General features: G+C 52.9%; 9 protein-coding genes across 9 annotated transcripts; 5 read left to right on the top strand and 4 right to left on the bottom strand.

The window, feature by feature from the left end:
* The first annotated feature begins 2 nt into the window (after nt 1-2).
* On the top strand, nt 3-2991 carry ubp14 (ubiquitin C-terminal hydrolase Ubp14). Its single transcript, XM_062889470.1, has 3 exons — nt 3-418; nt 489-2661; nt 2718-2991. The coding sequence occupies exons 1-3, from the start codon at nt 391-393 to the stop codon at nt 2854-2856; spliced, it is 2340 nt and encodes a 779-aa protein (XP_062742964.1). The 5' UTR covers nt 3-390; the 3' UTR covers nt 2857-2991.
* On the bottom strand, nt 2969-4159 carry MAD2 (Mitotic spindle checkpoint component mad2). The gene is made up of 2 exons (XM_062889471.1): nt 3887-4159; nt 2969-3804 (listed from the first exon to the last, which is right to left on the bottom strand). The coding sequence occupies exons 1-2, from the start codon at nt 3995-3997 to the stop codon at nt 3196-3198; spliced, it is 720 nt and encodes a 239-aa protein (XP_062742965.1). The 5' UTR covers nt 3998-4159; the 3' UTR covers nt 2969-3195.
* Nucleotides 4160-7663: 3504 nt separating this feature from the next.
* Nucleotides 7664-11905, bottom strand: QC762_0060920 (uncharacterized protein). The gene is made up of 4 exons (XM_062883600.1): nt 10819-11905; nt 10585-10764; nt 8772-9383; nt 7664-8720 (listed from the first exon to the last, which is right to left on the bottom strand). The coding sequence occupies exons 1-4, from the start codon at nt 11699-11701 to the stop codon at nt 7900-7902; spliced, it is 2496 nt and encodes an 831-aa protein (XP_062742966.1). The 5' UTR covers nt 11702-11905; the 3' UTR covers nt 7664-7899.
* A 462-nt stretch (nt 11906-12367) lies between these two features.
* Nucleotides 12368-13535, bottom strand: QC762_400200 (uncharacterized protein). Its single transcript, XM_062889472.1, has 2 exons — nt 12704-13535; nt 12368-12652 (listed from the first exon to the last, which is right to left on the bottom strand). Exons 1-2 carry the CDS (start codon nt 13107-13109, stop codon nt 12426-12428), a joined length of 633 nt encoding a protein of 210 aa, XP_062742967.1. The 5' UTR covers nt 13110-13535; the 3' UTR covers nt 12368-12425.
* Nucleotides 13354-15570, top strand: QC762_400210 (uncharacterized protein). Its single transcript, XM_062889473.1, has 6 exons — nt 13354-13721; nt 13778-13862; nt 13926-14473; nt 14530-15037; nt 15097-15220; nt 15290-15570. Exons 1-6 carry the CDS (start codon nt 13614-13616, stop codon nt 15447-15449), a joined length of 1533 nt encoding a protein of 510 aa, XP_062742968.1. The 5' UTR covers nt 13354-13613; the 3' UTR covers nt 15450-15570.
* QC762_400220 (uncharacterized protein) lies at nt 14481-18265 on the bottom strand. Its single transcript, XM_062889475.1, has 4 exons — nt 17678-18265; nt 16732-17618; nt 15507-16605; nt 14481-15441 (listed from the first exon to the last, which is right to left on the bottom strand). Exons 1-2 carry the CDS (start codon nt 17784-17786, stop codon nt 16792-16794), a joined length of 936 nt encoding a protein of 311 aa, XP_062742969.1. The 5' UTR covers nt 17787-18265; the 3' UTR covers nt 14481-15441; nt 15507-16605; nt 16732-16791.
* Nucleotides 15813-16736, top strand: QC762_400215 (uncharacterized protein). Its single transcript, XM_062889474.1, has 2 exons — nt 15813-16367; nt 16421-16736. The coding sequence occupies exons 1-2, from the start codon at nt 15952-15954 to the stop codon at nt 16611-16613; spliced, it is 609 nt and encodes a 202-aa protein (XP_062742970.1). The 5' UTR covers nt 15813-15951; the 3' UTR covers nt 16614-16736.
* Nucleotides 18266-19593: 1328 nt separating the features above from the next.
* QC762_400230 (uncharacterized protein) lies at nt 19594-20823 on the top strand. The gene is made up of 2 exons (XM_062889476.1): nt 19594-20019; nt 20102-20823. The coding sequence occupies exons 1-2, from the start codon at nt 19709-19711 to the stop codon at nt 20655-20657; spliced, it is 867 nt and encodes a 288-aa protein (XP_062742971.1). The 5' UTR covers nt 19594-19708; the 3' UTR covers nt 20658-20823.
* Nucleotides 20824-23538: 2715 nt separating this feature from the next.
* QC762_400240 (uncharacterized protein) lies at nt 23539-25088 on the top strand (the record flags this gene model as incomplete). The annotated part of the gene is made up of 4 exons (XM_062889477.1): nt 23539-23629; nt 23692-23910; nt 23985-24052; nt 24105-25088. 4 exons carry the CDS (start codon nt 23539-23541, stop codon nt 25086-25088), a joined length of 1362 nt encoding a protein of 453 aa, XP_062742972.1.
* Between the last annotated feature and the right edge of the window lie 134 nt (nt 25089-25222).

The following is a 25222-nucleotide window of genomic DNA, read 5'->3' on the forward strand; positions in this document are numbered from 1 at the left end:
GTGGCTATTATAAATCACTTGTTGCTCAGTGAATGCTAGCTTGCCTCCGATGGTTTGGACTTCCTGTTTTCTCGGTAGGCCATCTTACAGAGGGTATTCGAATAGCTTACCTTGGTCATGCTACCGTAGAACAGGTAAACGTTGTCAGCCAGAAACGCATGGCGGGGCAGCAACCGCCTTGCTGGGGCTGGTCGGCTGCAGCTTTGATGCCCCGCCACCCCGCGTCTTCACTCGCTGCCTGCTCGTCCATTGTTTGCCCGCCCTGTGTTCCAACACCAGCTTCAGCTCTGCCTCCTTACCCTAGGTAGCTTCATTCGGATCAGAAGTTCAGTCAGTGATTCCAGTTTGTCTTGACTAGTTGCTTGACCACAACAGTCTACGTCGACAAAGATGACGTGCGTTCACGTCTCATCAGCCAGTGCGTTCTCCCCTCCTCATGATGTTGTCTCTTGTGCTGTGATCACTGACCAAGCTCCCTCGACACGTAGACCTCTCCAAGCCAGGGCCATCCGACCCGGTCTACCGCGAGGACTGCACACAATGCTTTGACTCCATCGACGATCCTGCAGGCCTTGACGTCTGCCTCAAATGCTTCAACGGCGGCTGCCCTGGCGACCGCAACCATGCCAAGCTCCACAGTACCTCTCACGGCCATCCTTTGGTCGTTAACATTCGCCGCACCCGCAAGGTGATTGAGCGAGATGAGCCACCGCTCAAGATGTCCAAGCTGGCCATCGCCGCGGAGACGGAAGCCGATCGATACGAGACCAAGACCACGGTGAAATGTCTGGAGTGTGGCCTCGACGAGCTCGACAAAGAGGATCCTGCCATCGGTCCCATCGTCGACAGCGTCATGAAGGCGAACACATTTTCTCAGAAGGAAGAGGTTAAGGCTTGGGAGCAGGAGATGACCAGCTGCGAGCACATTCTGACCTTGCAACAAGATCCACCAAAGCAGATTGAGTCTCAGGATCTAGGCCATTGCTCCAAGTGTGACTTGAAGGAGAACCTTTGGCTGTGTCTACAGTGTGGCGCCCTGGGTTGCGGACGCGCTCAGTTCGGTGGCGTTGGTGGAAACTCCCACGCATTGGCGCACTCTCAAGAAACCGGCCACGGAGTTGCCGTCAAGCTTGGTTCGATCACCCCTGAAGGGACTGCTGACGTCTACTGCTACACATGCGACGAGGAGCGTGTCGACGAGGAACTTGGGGCTCACCTTGCCAACTGGGGCATTCTCCTTTCGGAGCGTCAAAAGACGGAGAAGAGCCTGACCGAGATGCAGATTGAGCAAAACCTTCGATGGGAGTTCTCCATGACAACAGAAGACGGCAAGGAACTGACCCCCCAGTTCGGCCCTGGCTTGACGGGTCTGAAGAACCTGGGAAACAGCTGTTACCTGGCCAGCATTATTCAATGTCTATTTGACATTCCTGCTTTCCAAGAGCGCTATGGTGCAGGCGTCGGACCTCTTCCCGACGTGCTCGACCCTGCCCAAGATCTTGAGACCCAGCTGCGCAAAATCGCGGATGGTTTGCTGTCGGGGCGATACTCCAAACCAGAATCGGACATCACCGTGTCGGAACACTCGCCCGAGGTTCCTCACCAGAAGGGCCTTCAGCCATCGATGCTCAAGCACCTTATCGGCCGGGGTCATGCCGAGTTTTCCACAATGCGCCAGCAAGACGCGTTTGAGCTGTTGCAACATGTTATCAAGCTCATCACCCGGTCTAAACACCCGTCAGGCCTCCCGGACCCCACCCGGTCAATGCGCTTTGTTCTTGAGCAGCGTCTCCAGTGCCTGAACTGCAAAAAGGTCCGGTACAGCTCCAACGAGCAAGACAGCATCTTTATCGACGTACCCCTTGAAAAGCTGCCAGCCGAAGAAGGAGAAGAGCCCAAATACAAGCCAGTCACATTGAAGGAGTGCCTCGACAATCTCACAGCCACAGAGGTGGTTGAACTTGGCTGTACCTCTTGCAGCAGCAAGGACGGCTTCTCCAAGCGCACCTTGTTCAAGACCTTCCCCGAGGTGCTCGTGGTCAATGCTCGCAAGATGGCGGTTGTCAACTGGGTCCCTGTAAAAGTAGATGTTCCTGTGCTTGTTGACGATGAGCCCTTTGCCCTGGACAGCTATCTGTCTAAGGGTCAGCAACCTGATGAGGAGGCGCTGCCAGAAGACGAGGCTGCCGCGGCAAGCAACGTTCCGGCATTTGTTCCGAATGCCGAGGCGCTCGCCATGTTGGAAGGCATGGGCTTCCCGCGGGTTCGTTGCGAAAAGGCGCTGCATGCGACCGGTAACTCGGATGCCAACTCAGCTATGGAGTGGCTGTTTGCGCACATGGAGGATCCCGACATCGATGTTCCTGTTTCTCTTGGTGGCGACAGCGGATGTGTCAGCGCGGCAGATCCTGAGAAGCTGGCCATGTTGGAAAGCATGGGACTTGGTGGGCCACGAGCAGTCAAGGCGCTCAAAGAGACCAATGGAGATGTTGAGCGCGCTATTGAGTGGCTTTTCAGCCATCCGGACGACGGTGGTGCGGTGGATGAAGAGGAAACGGCGGCACCAGCTGGCGACAAGAAGGGGGCAGGAAGCGCAGAACTTCCAGCCAACTTTCAATTGCAGTCTATTGTATGTCACAAGGGCACGAGTATCCATGCCGGGTAAGACTTTACACCACCGGCTGCGTTAATAAAAGTATACTAACCACACGCTTCAGGCATTACGTTGCCTTTATCCGCAAGAAGCTCGGCGAGCAGACCTCGTGGGTGCTGTTCAACGATGAAAAGGTGGTCAAGGTGGAGGATGTGGAGGAGATGAAGAAGTTTGCCTACGTGTACTTCTTCAAGCGGGTTTGAGAATTTGCGAGCGTTTGTCGTAGAGTCGGATTGACAGACGCGACACAGCGATTTGAGGAATACGAGCGGGACCATAGATAGCATGGAGACTTGGACCAGCGAAGCATGAAACGGAATGCTTCTTCTGAAATGGATGCGCAATGATTTGCTGTATCTTGTTCTCTTTGGCTAAAATAAATGTGAGTGTCTGGTGTAGCACAACAACAGAGGTAAATAAATAAAAACAAAGACCGTGTTTCCACCATTCCCAGTACTCCCAACTCCTTGGCATCCCTAATCAGCGCTGGTGGCCAATGCAAAGATAGGATGCCCTGCCCCTATGTTTGCTCATGGCATATCTCACTCCACCAACCGATACGAGACCAGCGTCTCGACCTTGTGGTTTGCCGTGCTGAACCCTCTCAGCTGTACCTTTTCCGCGTCCTTGATCTCCTTGGCATCGCTGTCCCCCCACTCGACGGGCACCTCGCTGTCAGCATCAGCATATACCAGCACGTTGAAGGTGCAATTCCCGCTCAGCTGCGGCAGGAACGTGACGCTCGCAGTGATCTGTCGAAAAATCGCCGCAATCTCCTGTTGGATCTCGGCTTCGGTCTTGTCCTTTTCCTTCTCGGTCGCTGTTGGCCTCTCCTCCCCTGTGTTTTCGTCCCCGATCGGTGTTGATGTTTTTGACTTGGATGATGAGGACGCCTTCTTGAAGATTTGTACATCAAACTGCCACCGCTCCACATGTTCACCGGTGTCTTTGTCCGTGATGACAATAACGAGCTTGGAGATCTTGCCGCCGAGCATCCACTTGTCGAGCTGGGACATGATCTTCCTGATGTAGGACCGGACCTGGTCGTCCGAGGACACGAGCATGTTGAGGCCGTATTTTTTGACAGCGGAGAAGTCTTCCGCAGGATAGACGCCGCGTTGAAAAAGGATAGTATGGATGGAATATTGGAACTGGGTTAGAAGAGACAACGATTAGTTGGGGCGCCGCTGGAAGGGGGCATATGCGGGTGGGAGGGGGTCGGCGGCGACAAACAAATTCGGCGACTAGTTTGGCGGAGCCTTTGAGGGAGAGCTTGTGGACTTTGGATTTGTCTTTGTCGCCGCCTGCTCTGACAGAGGAGGACCTTTTGGGAGGGGCCGACATGATGATGGTTGATGGCTGGTTTTCGCTATCGTGAGGAAAGTCAATATCGTTGGTGACGATGATGGTGCGTTATCTATGGGTATGTGGTGTTGAGGTGGTCGCGGCCAGCTGTGTTTACTTTGGGTTGTAGAGAACAGCGTTGTCAGGGGTGGCGCAGCCGTTTTTGGCGGGGGAAGCGCGCCGAGATTTAACCGGCTGTCACTGTGGAACCCTACTGCCAGCGCCAAAAACGCATGCTTTTCGCTGTAGCTGTAAACCCAAATCACCAAACAACCTTTTATAAGCTCACAGTCTCTACCCACCCAAAGGATTCAAACAGCATGGCACGTTTTCTTTCTTTGTCCCGTTCTTCTGTTTTGACAGGGGCCCACATTCACAATGAAGCCTTCTGTGAGCCGCCTCACCATTACGTTTGGCATTTTATCTTAAGCATTTTCTTTTTTTGTTAACTCCATCTGTCTCTCTCATCACTTGGCCCTATTTGGGTCTGGGACCTGCTTGAATTTCTACCCCTATAATGTCGGACACTCCCTGGCTAGACATCCATGGACATCTGCTGTGGTCGACACTTGAGCTCCTTCTATTCCGCAAGAGACGGCAAGTTCAAACACAACTCAAAGAGGCTATCCGTCGTCAATGTCCTACAACACACACATCCCCACTAGAAAATTCTACCAAAAGAAGACAATTCTCTTGGTCCAGAGAATTGGCACATTTATCTCTTGAGGCAGAGATATCCTGCAAACAGCTGGATCTTCGATCTCTTACTCGCCGATCCTGACACCCAAATCTGGAAGCTTTCCTTTGTGCTACTGAGCTTTTCCGACTGCGAACCCGAGGAACATTGGGTGTTTGGTCTGTCGGGAATCGTTTAGCCCAACCTCCGAGGACTACCTGGATCCAAGACCTTGGGGCTTCGTTCGCCTTCCGAACTGGGGATCTGATGACGAGCCGTTGCAACTCGTGTATGTCGACCAAAGCGCTGTTCATGACCGGGTGTTTCTAGCGAGAAGTGACTTTGATGACCCTGCGTTGGTACAGTTCGTTCCGGAGGGCGCGAGACCAGAAGCCGTCACATCTGTGTCGCCATCCAATAGCGCTCTTTTGAGTCACACAACCAGTTCTTCCTCGTCAGCTCCCATTACACCAGGTCTTGGTAGCTCTGTTCAATCTGTGTCACGCTCTCCCTCCTCCGGCCCAGAAAGTCCAGATAGCCCTCGTCTAAACACATCAGCCTTTTTGCTCCGCGTCCAACAAGTCCGACTAGTCCCCCATTTCCATTGGATCTGTTCTCTTTTCTTCTGAACAATCTCGCCCGCCTTCGTCAATTAATCTTCACGACAGCACTTGAACAAAGCTTTACAACTCTTCCATCATCATATCCAATCTTTCTGTCTTTCTTCCATCAACTCCTGCCGACCCTATTTCGTCCGCCCTCGTTACACCTCCGCCAGCCAGTCCAGTCACTTCTACGCCATCCAGCCTGGGTGCTCCTCTTCGATTCTTTATCAAGCTTTTCGCTTCTTCCCCATCAAGCCCCACTCACCCCCCCCCACCCCAACACAGTCTTCTTCACCAAGTCACGACAGCCCAGTCGACCCCGCTCCATTGAGTGCCGATACCCCAAAGCCAAACACCAAGGCTCCAATGCCAGACCCCCCGGGTTCCCCTGACCCAGCTGAAGATGTCCCGGTTGACGATTCTCCCCGAGGCAGGTTCTTGCTATCCTTTGTTAGATTGGTAACCTCCTCCATCCGACATAATGGCACTCATCTCCTGTCGGAACTCAAATTCAGGCCGCCGGTCTGTCATACTCTTCATCTACTCACCATCCAACCCGTTTTTGTAGAGTTGGCGTCACGCCTTCTCGACACGGGAAAAACACTGCTTCCGGAGGCAGCACGCCTCCTCCTTGAATATCCAGATTGGGAGGTGGTTATAGATTCCGTCAAGATGGTAGAAGAGATCATGGCCGGGCCTCTTGGCTACGCCCTCTTAAGTACGATTCTCCAGGTTTCATGGGGGTACGCGGCACTTGAAGCTTCGAAAGCGGCACTATCGAGTCTTGACCACATGGCGAGTATGGTTGGGAGTCATCTTTGTGTGTTATATCCCAGCGTCAAAGGCTGGGAAGGCACAGAGGCGAGGACGCGTTGGGCAGGTCGTGGTGCAACCGGGAAACCGCCATGGATTAGAGAGATCAGAGCATCGTCTTTTAACAGCTGCGTCTCATGCAGGCACAACTCTGGGCCGTTTTCTTTTCCCCGTGATCTAGAGTGGGCAAGCTACTTTTGATACATTACGGACAGGCACAGGTTTCATACCGACCGAAGAGGGGATGCCCGACCAGAAAACCCCCTCCCGGCTTCACCACAAGGTCAGCTTCATCACATTCGCACCACCCTCCAATACCATCTCCAAAGGACGCGCAATATCTTGCTACGCACTGGCTTCCTGTCTGGGAGGAGACACTCAGTCCTCCGTAAGAGACGGAGCCTCTGGACGAAGACCCGGAGCCAGTCTACCACCCAGGAACCACCCCCCTTTCCCAGTGTACGTTGAGATTCCGAAGAAGAAAGTGAATCCAGAGGTGCATGCAGTGGAAATATTCCTAGACACACCGCATGGCATGCCAGGTGAATGGCCATCCCTGCACACCCCCTCACGTAATAGGAGACGCACCCCTCCACCCCCTATCCCAGTCTCGCCTGGCGCTGTCAAAGTGAGAATAACCGGTCCAAAGCTGACATCAACATCCGACTACACCATCGCACTTCCTGAAACCCCTCCAGGTCGTGGCCGTCCTCCTCCACCCGACCGTCAGCCCACAAAGCTCAATAGAGAGACTGGCGAGGAAGCAGGAAAGACGCCAACGTCAACAGGTAATGAGCTACAGAAAGGGAATCGTCATGGTACCGGGGCCCTATTGACACCTCCGCAACTCACACAAACACGTCCGCCCAGCCCATGGACTGGGCCAGGTTCAAGCACAGAGTGGAATCAAAGCCACTTGACTGCGGATCAAAGGATCGTCCTGCTGAAGTATGTGTCTGGAGGCAAGCCGAGAGTATTTCATGAACTTGTTGGCCCTGGTGAGAGTATTGAAAAGACTGACGACGGAACTGGCAAGGATACTGGCAAAACTGACGATCCCACGCCACTACCTAACAAGGAGAAAGACCGATTGGACTTGTGCAAACAATGGGACGACTGGGCTCGTACCTACGAGACACGTGGGGACTTTCCAGCACCACCAGATGATGTACCTGTGTACCGTCAGCAGAACATACCACCAGATACCGAGGGCTTGATTATATGAGTCACTGCGTCTTTTTTGCCAAGATGTCCTTTTTTCTTTCTTTTCTTTACAAAAAACTTCTTCTTTCATGCTACCCAGTTGGATAGATAATTGTGGTCACGGGTCAGTTGTAATGTTCTCAGGTCAAATGTGTGGATGGACAAGGCAGGTACCCAACCTCATGTGTTCAAATCAGATTTAGGTACCAGGTAGCTTCTCATTATTGCTTTGCCCCTTGAGTGCCCTGTGAGGTGAGACTGATTCGTCCCTAAAATCGGGAAGGAACCGAGATCTGGAGTTCGGCTTCATCTTCCCGTTGCTTGTCGCTTCGTCTCACCAGACAACGGTGGAAGAGTGGGCTTCTGGCGGTGGTGAAGCGCAGCCGAATGTATTGGGTAGGTGGTCATTTCCACAACTTCAAAACAATTTCTTCAGTTGGGGGCGATGGTGCCAGGGCACGGCATTATGAATCTAAACTACGCTCAGATAGTGTGGTATACATGACGTTGTTGGCACAGCGATGCTACCGGGACGACTCGGTGCAAAAACAAAAGGAGTATAGTTGGTGAATTGGAAAAGGACGAGTACGGCGCCACAGACAACATCAATAGTTCGAGTTCTGTCTCCTTGGTCTTCTCACACTCGGGGGCTTGTTGATTCTTACCACCGTTTGTCCAGGCGCCGAAAGATCAACATAGTGCGGCTTGTTATCACGAGCCGTCGCGGGAGGTGTGTCTGGCACGCTGACTGGCGGCGTGGGAGGTGGTGGCATAGGCCATACCATCTGTGCCGGGTTGAGGATGGCGCTCAAAGCACTGGTGGTGCTGACGCTGCTGACGCTGCTGGCTCGGTTCATATGCGCGCCCGATGCCGCGTGGGCTACGTGAAGGCCTCCTCCGGCGTTGGATGGGGGGACGTATTGTGAACTTCTAGGATAGCCTGCTTGAGTAAGGGGGCCTGGTTTGGAAGGAGGAGCTTGGTAGTACTGAGAGCGGACGGGATACGCCGAGGGAAGAGGAGCTGAGCCAAGCACGCTGACGGGCATGGCAGGTGAGAGGGGAGAGACGGGCGATGGAGTGAAGGCGTTGCTGTTTCTCGTCGACTCTCTGGTGGGTGATGATACCCAGTTGGCGCGCAGGTTGGTGTTCACAGGGCGCAGTGTTGGGGCGTTCGTGGGTTGCTGCATCGGTAGCTGATCCTGCTGTTGAGAGTTACGTCTCGCGGCTCCGGCGGCCGACACGGAGCCACCAGCACCTCCTGCGATTAAGGTCTTGTCCATACCTTCAGCTCCATGAGCGCTGACGGGATAGGAGCTTCCTGGTCTGCCATTGAACTTCTTTACTACCCTTTGAAGGGCCTGTGGCTTTTTCTTGCGAAGGAAAAAAATAAGAAGTGCAACCAGGGCAAGGAGACCAAGCAAGCCAACTTGAAACCGTTAGTCAAGGAGCAGCATGATACCAAACAGGACAGACTTACCAACAATACCAGCAATAGCGCCGCCACCCAGCCCACCGTTTGTTGACAAACCATTGTTGTTAGGCGTCCCCGGTGAGTCAATTGTGCCGTTCGTCGACCCAGGAGCGATGTGTCCTCCATTTCCCTCGTTTCCTCCAGATCCTACGCTGCCTCCTGGTCCCGAACCTGAACCTGATCCCGGTCCACCACCCGCTGAACCGCCGAAGCCAGCAGTCGCGCCATCCTGTCCACCTCCTGAAGAACCTTGCCCCCCCGGAAACTGGTCGTCGGGTGGAGGGTCTAGAGGAGCGGACCCCACGAGCGGGACAAGGGTTGGTGATGATGAGTTCTGTTGACCTCCCCCTGCCTGAGCCCCGCCTCTATCTGTTGCTGTTGGTGTGCCCTCATTAACTTTATCTGTTGCCCCCCCATCCGCCGGTCTCCGTGTCGTTGCCGGCTGCTGCTGTTCTGGTGTTGTTGCTGGGTTGTTTGCTACCGCCTTTGCTGTTGTTGGCGTCGGTGCTGGGGACGACTGAACAGGCGCTGGTGCCGGAGCCGGAGCCGGAGCTGGTACCGGGGTTGGTGTTGGAGAGGGTTTTGGCGTTGGAGCGGGTGTTGGCGAAGGTCTTTCCACTTTTGAGGTCGTTGTTGGTCTACCATTGAACCATCCTCCTCCTCCTCCTCCACCACCACCACCTTTTGTTGTCCGACTAGAACATCGAGGATCCCATGGGTACCACTTGCACCACCAGTCCCAGTTAAACCCTCCTTGCCTTGCACGTAAGTGATTGTGGTGTCCAGCGTGGCTCCCGACGTGATTTCCACCGTGGATATGCATTGCTATGAGTCGTTGACGCGGTCGTCTTTTCTACCTTTTACCATCATCCCTCTTCCAAACAACCGCACTTTGGCCAAAGGAGTGATGCCAAATGTGGACGGTGCTGTTCTACACAACTGCAGCAAACGAGTGAAAGGAGTGTGATGAGCATGACCCAAGTAGGTGGGAAGCAGCCTTGGGATAAGCAGTGAGGGGACGCAGGGCTTTGACTGACAACGCGACGTCGGGTGATATCGGTGCATCAAGCGAGTCCGCCAAGGCCAGAGAGGCTATTCCGGAAAGGAGGGCGTGTTGGCTTGGCCTGCATGGCTGCTAGGGTCGGGGTGACAACGGGGGTGTGGTACCCTTGTATCGAGAGCGGTACCTGCAGGACGCTTGGCCTGAAGAGGGAGAGCACTGACAATGGCATTGCACATGTGAGATTGATGAGATTGACGGGACAGGGTCTGCAGATGCACTGGAAGGGGACAAATGCGCGCAGAGGGCGAGAATGCTGCTGTGAGGCCCGGGAGATGCAGTGAGCATCGCACTCGCGTGAAGATCTGTGGGAGATGGACGATAACCAGAGTTCGGATGTCGTGTTTCAGTTCTTGATATCACCCTGTGTTGGCGCAATGGTGGGGATGTGGCGGTCACCCTCACGGCCCATGATCCGAACCGCTCCCCGCTACCGAGCTGAGGTAGAAACTAAGCCGTACCGAGCACTAGGTAGTCGATCAAAAAACAGCAAAAAGTGATGCATGACAAAACAACTGGGGTTGCATTTTCTTGATGGTGGGGACTTTGAGACGGTCAATCAACTGAATACAAGGTAGCGCCTATAAAGTGGTAAATACCTAAATGAAACTCTATTTTGCTTTTCATCTACACCATGAGAAGCTATGTCTGGGCAAGTAGTATAAAAGCCAGTCTAATGTCACTCCCAACCACATGTTAGAAGTTCCTACGTCTTCAAGTCTAGGTCTCTAGCCGATCTCGGTTCCGCCTATTAGAAACCATGCTTTCTCAGGAACTTGACAGTATCTGCCATCAACTGCTCCGCAGTATCATGATACAAGATGAGATGCCCCGTTTCTGGATACACCTTCACATCATACCCCGTCGCCTCTGGAAACTTCCTATACAGATCCCAAGGCTGATGTTTGCAGTACTGCCCGCCACAGAATGTCGAGTCCTCTTTTGAATTTTGTTAGCACGGTGAATCAATCACGTCGTTCAGAGCAAACTCACGATCTCCGATGCCCAAAAACACAGGGCCTCTGTACTCTGGCGCGTCAACAAGGTGATAGGTAAATGTGATCGCCGCTCCCAGACTGTCGAAGTCTCTCGTCAACCAGTCGTACTCGACAATATCCTCTTCATAGCTCCCCGCAAAGCAGGCAGCCCTCCTTCCCTCCCTGTTGGCCTGGGTCTGGTAGTACGGCTCCAAATGTCCCCACTTCTCGGGGTCAATTTGCTGAGCTGGCCCTTGCAGCCCAGCCAGGAAGGCGGGATAGATCCATGTCGCGTCCCAAGAGATGCCATGCAGTACTACAGCGTCAGAATCATCCGGATGCTGTAGGGCAAGGGAGTTCGCAACAATGGCACCGATGCTGAAGCCTACGAGAGCGACCTTGTCCCATTGTCGGTCGCCAACCACGCTTGTCTCCTTGAGCTGTCGAATAACGGAGTGGGCTGTCTCGACGTAGACTTGGGTCTGCGATTCGAGCAATCCGTCGGGAAAGGAACTGTTGCCGTTACCTGGGAGGTCGATGGACAGAGTGGGGTAGCCCTCGACTTGCGTCATGCGGCGCACCCAGGAATAGGATTCGGGTTTGTAGGCCACGTCCCACATGTTTTTGTTGAAGGTCGCGCCGTGAATTAAAAGTTGGATCGTGTCTGAGGCGGCCACAGAGCTAGCGGGCTCGCAGTACCGGGCAGAAATGTTGTAAGTGTTGGTCACGAGGACTTGGCGTGTAGCAAGGGCGTAGAGAACCTCGGCCGAATATGCCGAGGTCTCAAAGTCATGGTGAGGGACGGTCGAGGTTACTGGAACGCTGAGACTAAGATCGTGACATGTTGGTTGTTGCAGGGAGCGGATGGCCGAGGCCAGCATCAGAGGAGTGCGGCGCATGGCTGGTGTGAAGTGGGCACGATAGGGGTTCAGGGGTATTGTGGGTAAGGTTGGTCGTGCTTCAGGGTTAGGGTGGCAGCGGTTGAACAGCAAGTGTCTTCTTCGGCAATTCCAGCGTGTTTACGGCGTGGGTTTAATACGAGTTGTGCTTTCATCATTGATTGTACGGGCTGGCATCAACGAGCATTGGACCGGAGTTCTGTGGTGGTTCTATTGATCATCGCATTCCCCTGAACGGGGATAACGAGACCCTGCGGCGGTCTTTACAGGACCCGACACCCTGGGTCAGGGTAAGTCCGACAATTTTGATGTCATGTTGCATACCAGGCGTTGCCGATCCTGCAGGTCCCTCATCCAGCCGCCCTGGGGCAAGACATTCCTCCCTCTCTCACGCACCAAGATGAAAAAACAGGGAGACATGCTGGGCGCCAAGTGTCCGTCTTGATTCTATGCAATCCCCAGGGAACTTGGGAACTTTCCCGCTGAAATGAAAAATGGGGGGAAGGGTCTTCGATGATGCCAACACTAGCTACATGTAGCCAATAGCACAATTTTCGAGCAGCACAGAAATTTGACTCACAGCTCAAATCAAAGGCGCCAAGAGCACATGCAAAACCAGAATTTTGTTTGCTTTAACCTGGGAAGCCGTGGTTCCTCCTCTGCATCTAATGTTGAAGCTTTTCAAGTACATGATAACCAATCCATCATCCCGCTCTCCAGTCGCCTACAAATCAGAGTGAAGTGTGTTGTCGCCCTCCCCAACCGCATCATTGCCAGCATCTATCTCTTCTACAATCTCGTGATGTGGAATCTTTCCATCCTTGAAATAAAAATCACTGACCAATGTCCCTTCCGACCACCATGCCGTCTGTTTGCCAAGGGTTCCAACGCTAAAGAAGACATCTCCTGCCCCTACCCTCAGGCATTTGCCGCTAGGCACTCGCAAATCTCCTGCATTACCGTTAGCGAAAAGGCCATGGTAAGAGTGTGCAAAGAACGTACCAATACCTGCACTCATCAAGATTAAGCTCGGCTCCGGAGCCGGATGAGCAGGCATGTAGCTGTCCCCATGAAAAATATACTGATATGCTTTATCAAAACCCCCCTCCCAGTGCAGCCGAATGGCATTGTCAATATCGATGTCGGTCAAATCCGGATCAACGGTATCGATGGACCAACACTCGAGAGTGTTCTCCCATTCTCCCGTTGTGGTGTTCTTGGCTTGTGTCAATGCTGGCAGAATCACTTTGCTGGGGTGGGCAGACTTTGGGCAGCGAATCTGGCAGTCGGCGGTCTCGAGACCGTGGCGGTCGAACTGAGGGACGTGCCGAGTCCCGTGAAGGGCAGCAGCCACCAGGGGGAGGCAGGCAATAAGGATGGACTGCATCTGGGCGCTTTTGGCAAACATCGTTGGAATAGTTTGGTAAAGGTCGGTGGTACGGCAGAACTATGACCGAATAGCTGTATGAAGGGACTGAGACTTGTTCAAAATAGGTCAAGTGGCTTGCGATTTACAGGCACCAAACTGCGGTTGTGTTTGGATCCTTCGGAGCTTTTGAGCGCCGCATTTGTGCATGAAATACGGCTGGTTGATATTTGAAACCCAAGTCCTGTATCCAGGGTTTTGGTGAGAAAAGAGTATCGGTGATGGAATTCTCTGTACTCCGGTCCAAATCTGCAGCAGGTCGAGCATCGTATATAAAGTGGCCCCGGCCAAGAATATGAACGAGAATCATGTTGTTCTGTCGTGTCATGATCAGCACCCTGCCAATCATAACAGTCGGTCTTAATCCCTAATTCCGCTGTCTTTTTCCTTGGTTTGAGACGGGGTCTTTTTACTACCACTGCATTGTGCAAGGCGTTGCGTCAGCGTACCTACCTACCTACCTATTCTTTCATACCTTTTGCCAAGATGGCTCGCTGTCGGGCATTGCTACAGCTCGGTGCAACAGCGGCAGCCCTCTGGAGCTATTCGGTGTTGCCACTCTTGATGGTTACTGCAGCGCCAACTCCCGAATGTGTACGTCTGCTTCCGTGCAGCACAGTTCTCGGAGATAGGGGTTAACATCTTTACAGTGCGCGCTTCTTGCCCAAGCCTTTCCTGGTGATGTCTCGCCTCGAGGCACTGATGTGTGGACGTTTGAGAATGAAGACTTCTGGTGTAAGTTTGACTTGGTTGATCTAGCCCCAACCCTTGACCAGTATATCTGACACTTGCTTCAAGCTGCCACTGAAATTCGTAACCCATCTTGTGTCTTCCTGCCAGACTCAACCGAAAAGGTTGCGCAGGCAGTTGGCCTTTTTGTGGCCAACGAATGCCGCTTCTCCATCAAGGGAGGAGGCCACAGCGCAATCCCCCAAGCCGCAAACATCGACGATGGTGTCCTCATGCCCATGAAGCTTCTCAACACGACCGAGGTAGACTTGGAAGCCGGTTCCATACGTGCAGGAATGGGCCTGTTGATGAGAGACATCTACCAAGCCCTTGACCCTCACAATCTGACTGCTATGATTGGCCGCTATGAGAAGGTCGGCATGGGCCTCACTGTTGGAGCTGGCATCTCGTACTTCTTCAACCGGGAAGGCTTTGCGGTGGACAATGTCCTCAACTACGAGGTTGTTCTGGCAAACGGCTCAATTGTGAACGCCAACCAAACGAGTCACCCCGATCTTTTCAGGGCCCTCAAAGGTGGCAACAACAACTTTGGCGTGGTCACGCATGCCACCCTGAGAACAGTGGAGACTGAAGGTGCAGTGTACGGTGGTGTGGTGGTATGTTGAAAACTTGACGCTTTTCATGTCCAGTGACTCTAATAACGCTCTGCCAGTACTATCCGGAGTCTTCAATTCCCCAAGTGACGGACCAAATTTACGACTACCACACCCGCCAAGCCGTCGAGGATACTCTCACCCACGTTCTACCTCAGTATGGCTACAATGGAACGTCAAACGAATCCATCGCATTTTGCCCAGTAATTTACAATCGGGCTGTTGACGAGCTGCCAGAGATCATGCGCGGATGGGTCGACACACCATACACCCAGAGCACGTTGAAGAAGAGACCATACGCCGATCTAGCGTTTGAACTTCATGACGGTTTCCCCGATCGTCAAGTCCAAGAGCAGCGTGTCTTCACTGTCTACGCCGATGCCGACTTGTATCGCGACGTGTGGGCCGCATATCACAGCTGGCTCCAACAATGGCAACACATCCCTGGGCTTTATGGCCTGCATGTTGTGATGCCCATCACTCAGAACTCGCTGGTGGCCAGCTATTCGAAAAGCTCAAATGTCTTGGGGCTGAATGACAATCTGACCAATAATCAAACTTTGGGAGGTATGACCTGGCTCCTGCTTCGACGAATATTCAGATGTAGTAATGCTGACTTGTGGCAGTGCTGTACTTTGGTTTGACAATGGACAGCATGGATGACACGGCCGAAATTCTCCCCGCCCATGCAGAGTTTGTTCAGTCCATGATCGATCTTGCCAAATCGCGAAACCTATGGCATCCGTACATGTAAGCTTGTCCTGCCGGCTGTCTACCTAGGTATCTCAAAGATCAATGTGCTGACCTCACCTCTCCCAGCATGCTAACATACTCTGGCTGGGATCAACCTGCTATCGCAAGCTATGGTCCAGAGAATGTCGCCTTTCTTTACGAGGTACAAGCCGCTTATGACCCAACCCATGTTTTCCAGAGATTGGTCCCCGGAGGACAAAAGTTGCCCGAACCTGGGTCTTGGTAGATATAGCCATCAGCATGGAGAACCGGTAGGATATAGTTGGACGTTCGGAATCTGTACCTTAATTTTATCGTCTTCCCCGCTAGACAAGAATAGAGAGACGGACATGCCTTCATTGGCAGGCATTAGACACGGCCGTTCGCCATTGATTTTGATGTTTGTGGTGGCTTGATCAATGATGACAGCGCTGGTTACTGGCAATTGCAAATGAAGACTGACGTCGGAGAGTGAAAGGGAGGCACGGTCTCTCGGGTGATCCGATCTGATCATGCGATAAGGACATGACCCGAGTGTTTCTGACGGCCAGCACCTCCACTTTGACGCTGACGATACGTCACAGCACCGTAACAACGCGCCGAGTCAAAGCGTACACAGATGTATAATTTTGCCAGTTCTCTCCCGACAGCCTCTTAACGCTGACTTTCCTTCTGTCACCACACCATCCTGTCGTGGTAGCTACTTAAATCAGGCTCATTCTCAAATCAGATCTGCAAAACAAACCAAGATGCCAATTCCCAAGCCTCAAGTTCCGCGAACCTTCTACCGATCCTCATCGGCTCGCTATGTTTCCTCCACCTCCGCCCGGTTGGCTACCGCAACCTCTCCATCCTCGCGATCCAACATCAATGACCCTCGTGGCGGAGCTCCAGTCGACGACATTGATCTCGTCTTCGACTACCCGACCTCGCAACAGGCCTCCCCGTCGACGAGCCCTCCCTCCCTCGAGTCCTCAGGTTTGAGTGCCTCCAGCATTTCGGGAGGCGCGTACACGGGTCGCGGGTTCGACATGGACGAGACTATCATGTCGGCCCAGGAGACGGTAGGGCAGGTAAAGGACAAGATGGGCGATGTGATGCATACCAGCAAGGCGACCATCAAGAGAGTCGACAAGGAGATGGGTTACCCAGATAATAACGTAATGTAAGTCGGGTGTTCTGTGGAAAGGTGATTGTGGCGATGCTGATGTGTGATAGCTATGCCGGTCTGGGAGCTCTTGGACTTGCAGCACTGTATGTTACCCTCCGTGAACCTGGCGTCACGGAGGAGGTACGTCGACGGGATCCCACCCTAGATGCTCGACGCGGCATGCACAACGTCAAGCATGACTTGCCCGCCCACGCGCCGTTGGAGAACAAGGTGGAGAAGATGATTGGCCGTACTGGTTAATACTGTCAGCCATGTCTGGTGCAAAGACTGTAATGTTCATGGGAGGAAATGGGCGAGACCAAAAGTGAGCTGCCGCGAAGGCCAGTCTGTATGTAAATTGGAGCGCAAAGAAACGTACCGCAAACCCTTCCAACAGTATTTTGGCAGGCAACTCTGGTCTCGCGCATGATGGATGCATTCATTCCCCAAGGCCCTTTTCGTCGAGGGCTGGCAGTTGGGCTCCCAGAACAGCCAGCCTGTCGGCTTGATCATTGCCATAATCCCCAGAGTGTCCAACAACTTTGGTCAAGATGGTAATGGTACCCTTTGCCTCCCGATCCTCCATCAGGTCCCGGATAGCTTTGACCAAGTCGGCGTTTTTGACAGGGGTACCACCTGCTGTTTTCCACCCTTTCTTCACCCAAGAGACATACCACTTGGTGACGCAGTCGATTGAATACTGGCTATCAGTACGAATATCGATTGGCGAATCGAGGTCGACGAGCTGAAGAGCTCGAAGGATGGCTGTGAGCTCCGCACGCTGATTCGTTTGCAGTGGGCCGGCGAGGCGCTCCGAGACGTTGCGTGGGTCGTCTGCACCGAACCAAACACCAACTCCGCCGCAAGCGCCTGCTTTTCCGTTACCAGGCGGCGCGCCGTCTGTGTATACCATCGTTATCTTACCGTCAGTGCTGGGCGCCTTTGACTTTTTCCTGGGTAGCACAACCTCCTCCTCCTCATCGATCTCAAGCCCACGTTTGCGTGTGGGCTGAGATTTAGCAGACTGAGCTTGGTTGGATCCAGCTGGGTAGGCCCCGAGATAATCCTCCGCCTCAGCACGCGTGTCGAACTTTCGAAAGACTGGTCTCGTGAACCCAGTCGTTTGCATCTGCGCGCTGTCCCAATCTGTGTATACACCGGGCTTGTGTCCCCGAGCCACGGCATAGAACCGAGTGATTTTACCGGGGGCCGCAGGCGCACCATCCACCCATGCTGCTGCTTCATCGCGCGAGAGGAAGCTCTTGTCTGGTGAACCTGGGGATTAGCAAGGCAGATGGGGTGATCTGGACGTTGAGGAAGCTTACGGACAGCACCACTAACGGCGATCACCTTTTGGCATTCTTCCCACGACTCGTAAACACCAGGCTCGATGCCGACTCGGACACCGTAGAACTTCTTGGGTTTGGGTGGCATTCTGAAGCAAGCTATTGCGATGGGTGGTGGATGCAAACGAATCAAGGCCGCCAACAGTCCGGTGCGATATCTGGCTTTGGACCCGCGATTGCGAGTCAGAAATGCGAGGTTTGGCAGAGTGGTATCAGCATTAACTGAGTGTCCTGGATAAGTAGGTACGTGAGGCTCGCCGTCAAATTGCTGCCTGCCTATACTAGACGGGGTGGCTTGGAAGCGCGACGCGGCACGGGGTCACGGGACGATAAGTGGAAGATACCGCAAGCGATAAGAGACAACAGACTTTCTGCTTACCTAATTATCATTCCATACTACCAAAGTAAACTTGTTTGATCTTTCCTCCACCACAGGAATACTGTGGAGGGAGCACATATAGATCATTCTCAGCCCTAGTATACCATGCTAAGTACCTAGTATCATAACCTCAAGACCCCGAGCAGTCTTAAGCTAGTACCGTTCCTGTATGCCTGAATTGAGAGAGGGGCTAAAAGCTACTCATGTAAAGTGCAAAAGATTTAACGTTACTCGGCAAACAAAAAGACTAGACATGAATCCGCGATTTTGACGCGTGACCTACCAGACTGCAGCCGGTTGCTCCACCCCCAATTAGCTACTCGTCCTTGGCTAGTTATTATCTTGTTCGATGGAATACTCGCAGCAACAATCAAGTCTAGAAGGAGACCTTTTCCGAGGTTGATATTTACCTGTGCAGCATCCATTAGTACTGCCCGCAAGATGAACACATTGTTCACAATGTCTCTCGACAAGGTCCTGCCATGCGTCCTCCAATGGTCATGTCAGATAGGATCATCGTGAAGGGGACGGGGGTGGTTGCAATGCAAGTACGGAACGTAGGCGTCTTGATCGGATTGTCTTCCATCGGGCATGGCTATGTGGATCGGCGCTTCAATATGTCGAAAAGGGCGTTTTCAGGCGTCTGAGAGCAACAGAATGACTTCACGGTGCAGGTTCAGGGCAATTTATATCCTTTAGTGCCAGGAAATAACCTAGATGGGTCCCTTGAGACCTTGCACCGTATTTCGGACGTGACATCAAAGACCCGTCCAATCTTCTGCAATGTAAGACGGGCTTCAAACAGGTCATATTCATATTTCTTCATCTGTCTTATCTCTACGCCTTCATGCATGCAGCTCATGGGACTGGACTTGGCTGCAGCCGATGTGCTTGAAGGGCGACCGTCGCAAGAAACTGAATACTACTCGGTGAGCGGGTGTCCGTTTGCCAACGGCACCCCCATGAAGGGGATTAAACGGTGGAACAACGCGAGTCTTTGCAACAATGGCATCATTCGACAACGGGGACATATTGTGGTCCGTACCTCCAATGAAAGTTGATTTCATATCTGCGCTACACGACTAGTTCATGGGCATTATGAGTCGACAGCCCAAGCTGGGCCATCTGTCCGCAAAGCAGAGATGAGAATGGCGGCAGAAAGGGCTCGCTCCAACTAGCTATCATGTCTCTTTGCCTTAGTTCGCGGTTTCATGCCCGGATGAATCTCCAGTGTTGACATTCGTCCTGTAAAGAGGCTCTGGATCATTCACCACCCAAACTCGAGTGAAATCTCGAAAAGGACAAGATCGGCATGTTGATAACACAGAACCAGGGACGGGGCAGACTTTGCATGAGATTCGGCAGGTATAGCAAGGTTACGGCGCAGGTCCGTCGGGACCGGAGTACGGCAAGGTGGGAGGGTGGCATCGAGATGGAACAGGGGAAGGTCCGTGCCGCCAGAGGCTGGTATAAGGAACGTATTTGAGATTGACTTCAATCACTCATTGCAGGGCACGTCCGAGAATACGCGTGCCATTTCATCCAATCTTGACATAACACCTTCCAAGCCCTTCTGATACTTGGCGTTAGAAAAGCGGGCGTTATCTTTTGATTCCCAAAACAGCGACAGCATGTCCTCGTCCACGTCCGCCCCGCTAACATCAACAAGGCCGGTGTGGCTAGTGACCGGCGCATCTTCTGGACTCGGTCTAGAGGTGGCAATTGAGGCAGCAAAACTGGCGACGGTTGTTGCTATTGGTCGGGATCATCACGGACTTGAACTCGCAGCGAACGCAGGATGTCGCACGGTTGAGTTAGACCTGCGTGCCTCGGCTGAGCACATTTCCTCTGTCATTGCCGACATCATCAAGACAACGGGCCGAGTGGACGTTTTGGTGAATGCGGCTGGTTATATCCTTGAAGGTGCAGTGGAAGAGACAAGGTCCGTTTTCATCAGCCTGGCCCCTGTTCGGCCCCCTTTTACCCCTCTTCGTCATTTTTTGTCCGATGCTGACAGCAGACAGTGATGCTGAGCTTGAAGATATCTTCCTCACCAACGTTTTTGCCCCCATTCGTCTCGCGCGTGCAGTGCTCCCCCACATGCGGCGTACAGGGGCTGGTGTCATCTTCAACGTGGCCGGAATCGGCGGATTCAGTGGCAGTCCAAATGCAGGAGCATATTGCTCTTCCAAAGCAGCATTGGCTACGTTCACTGAGGCTCTGCAGAGAGAGACAGGCCCATTGGGGATTCGTGTGTGCCTAGTTCAGCTTGGACATTTTAGAACTGCATTCTTGAAAGCCGGACACAGGCTTCACACTGCGCAGCGCATTGTTGACTACGACCCAGTGCTAGACCCACTGCGGAAGGCTTTCAACGGGTTGGACGGACACCAACCCGGTGACCCTGGGAAGGCCGCAAGAGCGTTGGTCCACATTGCAAGCTTAGATGCAGATAGCATTCCTACGCTGCTCGCCCTGGGGTCCGACGTAGTTCCTGCGGAGTTGAGTGCCCACGAAGCCAAACGACAAGCATTCTTGGCACACGATACATGGACCAACAGCATGGGGTTTGACGCCTGAGTTGACATGTGCGGCGGAAAAAGGGTGGGGTTCGATGATGGGCAATCTGAACTCGGTTGTATAGATATAGGCATCTCTTTAGTGTAGTGCAATTCGCCCTGATCGGTTCCCTGCACAGGCAATACTGCCTGCCCAAGAAAGATATATCGTTCAGGCTGTGAACCCCATTGCCTCGGTAATAAGCGCTCGAGAAAAGGTTGCCCCACACAACCATACGGATCGATAGCGCATGCAGAATATCAGTAGTGTGGGGACGTCGGAGACAACTTACTGTGCCTACACACCAGACCTTTCCAAGTCGAAAGAAGATTTCTCCTTGAGGTGTTGTTTGTCAACATCCAGCGTGTGCTGCTCTCTCGCATCCTCTCAAACCACCATGTTCACTTACGAGGGCCTCTTCGGGGTTCTGCGGGTATGCATTTTTAGCGCGCTCGGCTCGGACTGGCAAAGAGCGCTATTCCTCGATACCCGTTGCGGCCCGCTCAGATTGCTCGCCGTTTTGATCTGCGCTAACTTTGCGCCACGCCGATGGGGTTCAAGGGTGGGAGGATTGACGTGATGCGTGAATGAAAATGCTGTACAGAAGCGATGGCAACCATGTTTCCCACAGCAGATCCGGTTTTCGACCAGATTGCTTTCTGCGCTCTGCATTGCGAGTCTTTCCACGCCCAATCGTGCCCTGTGGTTTAGCGAAAGTCAGATCACTTCCAAGCCACTTGCGTACGCCGAGGGGCCGGGAGGAATACCCTGACCCACGTTGCCTGCCACTGTGCCTCTGGAAAAGCTTCGCCAACCTGAGCTTCTGTTTTGAGCCTTTTTGACAGCCTCGCTGCGACGTGCCAGACTGGTCAAGACCATGGTAACGCCAGTATAGGCTACCAGTGCGCGCTTTGGCGGGTTGAGACGGGTTTGATCCGCCTTTGTCAGCCATTTCGGCAGCATTGCTCGCCGACATTGGGATCACGCGCCTCTGTCTGCAGATGGCAGCCAACCGCCAGCTTCGGAGCCCGATGGGAGGAGAGGCCAACGTCAAACGGTCCAGGTAAGCAAGTAAATATCGTGAGATGACGGCACACAGAACACGTCCGCATTCTGATGACCTTACAGTACTGGACAAAAAACGAGAAACGAATCAAGGTTTGATTCTCATCATTCGTGGTCTGACCAATGATCCACATAGCCATGAAATCCTCCGAAGGCGGGCGTTCCAAAGATGGAAGCAATGAACCAGGACCCTACTGCCCTCGGAGTAAGCACGCATCTCCAGATCCGTTTGTCGGCCAAAGCTTACACCGAGCGTTAAGGGCTCTGCCTCAACTCCAGAAGTTGTTCGAGCAGTCCTTTGCTGCACATCACTGTTGCTAGTAGCAAAATCACCAAGCAATTCCATGCAAGCTCATTCTGTATCCCACCCCCACACACACACCCCCCAAAGTGCTTCAGTCAGGACAGCTTGTCATGCCAGGAGCCAACGACAACTGAAAGCTGCCAGGGTAATGCAGTAGCGCGCCGCCTCCAAAGCATCCCTGCAAATGGCGTTGACGAGCTGTCGCCTCAGCTCCCTTCCCCCCACACCTTGATGGCTCTGTTCCTGTTCCCCTATCGCCAGCTCATTCGGACATTACTGAGGCACCAGTCGGAGTTTGTAACCGAACTCTACAACTTTTAAGTCCTATCTCTGGTATCTGCACTGCTCTTTCCTGAGCTGGCAAGTCGAACGATGCTCGTTGAGCGTACTTACGCCCACCCCCACAGCCATTAATCACCATCTGATGAACGGAATTGCAATTGCCACATGGGCAAGTGGGTTCACTTTTGTCCAAAGACACTGAGAACGGCAACTGCTACAATATCTCCGTAGCTATTGTCTCGACTTTCTGTTCGGTGATCTGTTACAACGGTTCATGATGGACAGGACGGAAGTTGCCGACGTCGCAACCCAGGACAGAAATCAAGCTTCCTCCCATCTTCTGTCATTCGTGCGCCACGAGCCGTATGGTACGTCATTCCCCGCGTCCAAGTCAAATAAACGATGCTCGGAGCCTCAGGAGACGCATGGAAAGTCTGCATCTCACACGATCCTGACACCATGCAACTTGGCCCGGCTTCTACCCGCGATCAATACGATAGGCAGGATTTCACCGAATATGGAGACAAGTTTGGTTCATCGACGGAAAAAGGAGGGTGACATGGCAGGTTCGGTAAGATGATATTTGCTAAGATGTTCGGTTAGGCTGTTGCAACCCCGAACGCCTACAGTGTTGTGTGGAACAGACCCGTAGGGAAGGTATGCTTAAAGCTTGAGCTGGTGATCGACACGTTAAGGAAACCTGGCAGAGGTGTATTCAGGGCTGGCGCTAACCTCCGTGACCGGCGTTTTGTCATGCCCTCAAATCCATGGTTAATGGTTAGGGGATTAAGTGTAACCCAGCCCAACGTATGACCGTTTTTCCATCCATTCTGGCCACCAAGTGGTGTTGCGGCACTCCCCCTCCGACAATCTTAGCCCTTCGAGTACGTCCCTCCCTTGTAGATTCGTCCCTGTTTGTTTTCCCGCCACACCTACCTGGATGAGGCAACGTGGGTTACACTGCACGATATGCACCTCTATCGTATCAGCAACATGGAGTGGCAGGGTGGAGCTTCAAACAACATGAATGTCCCATACATAAGTAGCAGCCTCCGGTACGCTGGAGACCTAGAACAAAAACCTGATATTTTGAGACGACGAGCAATCCAGTGTTTAGTCCGATCTCTTCAATCAGACTGCCCAAATCCGACCCGACTTGGAATAGCTGTTTTTCCACTGCTCCTTGTGACCCTCACGCCAACCGGAACATCTCTGGACACAGATCGGCACCGAGGCCCGACAAGAGCAAGAATGGAAGATGAGAACAGAACTCGTCAACGCGGCCGCAAACGATGGACCGAGGAAGAGGATAGCATCCTCTATGAAGAAGCTATGAAACAATGCAAGTTATGCGTCCCGTCTGCGTGGCCTGTCTCATTGCCGTCTAACTGGGTTCCATCACAGCCACCACGGGAAATGTCAGAGATTGGCACAGGATAGCCACCAAGCTGCCGGGGAGAACAAACAAGGATTGTCGCAAACGATGGGTCAACAAAGTCTGTGGAGGGTTGAAGAAGGGACTCTGGGACCCCGAAGAAGATCGTCGACTCCAATCAGCTGTAGAAAAGCATGGGTTAAGATGGCCACTCATCGCTGCTGAGGTGGGCTATCGGAGCCCTGACCGTATGTCCTGACATTGTTGATCCACCGACTACCTAGACGATTGCCGCGGTTGCTAACAGCAAAGTTCAAAAAAGAATGTGCAAAAAGGTGGCAATATGGGCTCGACCCAAGATTAAAGCATCGAGAGTGGACAACGGAAGAGGTGTGTAATCTCGTTTCTGTACTGCATGCTTTCCGCTAATCGCATGCCCCAGGACAAGCTGCTGCTTTCTCTTGTGCAAGAAAGAGGACGGGAGTGGAAGGCTATTCAGCACAGTCACTACCCATCGCGATCACGGATCGATCTCAAGAACCGCTACACAATTCTCATGCGCAGACTAAACAACCCCAGCCATCAAGATGTCTTTCAGGATGAAGATGGCTCTGACACCAGCTCTGTCATATCAGCTGGCGACGCAAGTGATGATGGAACCGGCACAACAGCAGCCACAACGATCAGTACGCATAGCGGCTCATCATCACACAGGCTGCATTCAAGACAGGGCTCCAGAGTGTCTGCTGCGTCTGATCAAGTAGTGGCGCAGTCCAACACACACTCGCAACATGTTGAAGTCAGCTTGGGGACGGGACATCCGCATGTGGAGCAGCTTGAAGCAGACTTCAACGCGTCGGACTGGCTTGACTCCTCAGCCTTCTCCCTCATACCCACCACCACAGCTCAGCACGCAGGAAGCGTTGATCCATTATCGCTGACGTCGTTTTTGGATCATCACAGTTCAGGGCTGCATCACGATACAGCTATGATGTCTTCAACCTGGGAAGATCCGTTTTCAGCGTCTGCTGCCCCGCAAGCTTACCACTTGTCTGGGTTTCATCTTTCCACAAGCACCTATCCTCAAACGGCCGGCTTAACGACGACCACAACCACCGCTGATGACCATGATGTAGGGAAGGGGGATGTAGAGATGGAGGGAATGGTTGCTTTTGACCCGACCCTCCTTCTCGCTGATACCACGGGCACGGACAGCTATAGTACAGAGCCTATCCAATCCACCGCGGGACCAGAGCAGGTCCCGCGATCGGAACAGAATGTGGGAGGAGAGTTGGGGTCCGGTGACGATGAAGATGTGAGCAAAGTGGTCATTGCAGTCGAAGGATGTGATAAAGATACATTGGACTATCTGCTCAATGTCACCAGACCAATCAAGGGACGTGTGAAAATGGAGATTACTATGTGAGTAAGGGCGGTTTAATATGTCGGTACAAAGGTAATCCTCTTTGTATGTATATAACTTGCAACTTGGGTTGGCATGGCGAAGGTGTTGAGGCGAACTTTTGGGACATGAAAAATCATATCACAAACTGCTTTCCT

Source organism: Podospora pseudocomata, chromosome 4 (genome assembly GCF_035222375.1).
Source record: "Podospora pseudocomata strain CBS 415.72m chromosome 4, whole genome shotgun sequence".
Lineage (NCBI taxonomy): Eukaryota > Fungi > Ascomycota > Sordariomycetes > Sordariales > Podosporaceae > Podospora > Podospora pseudocomata.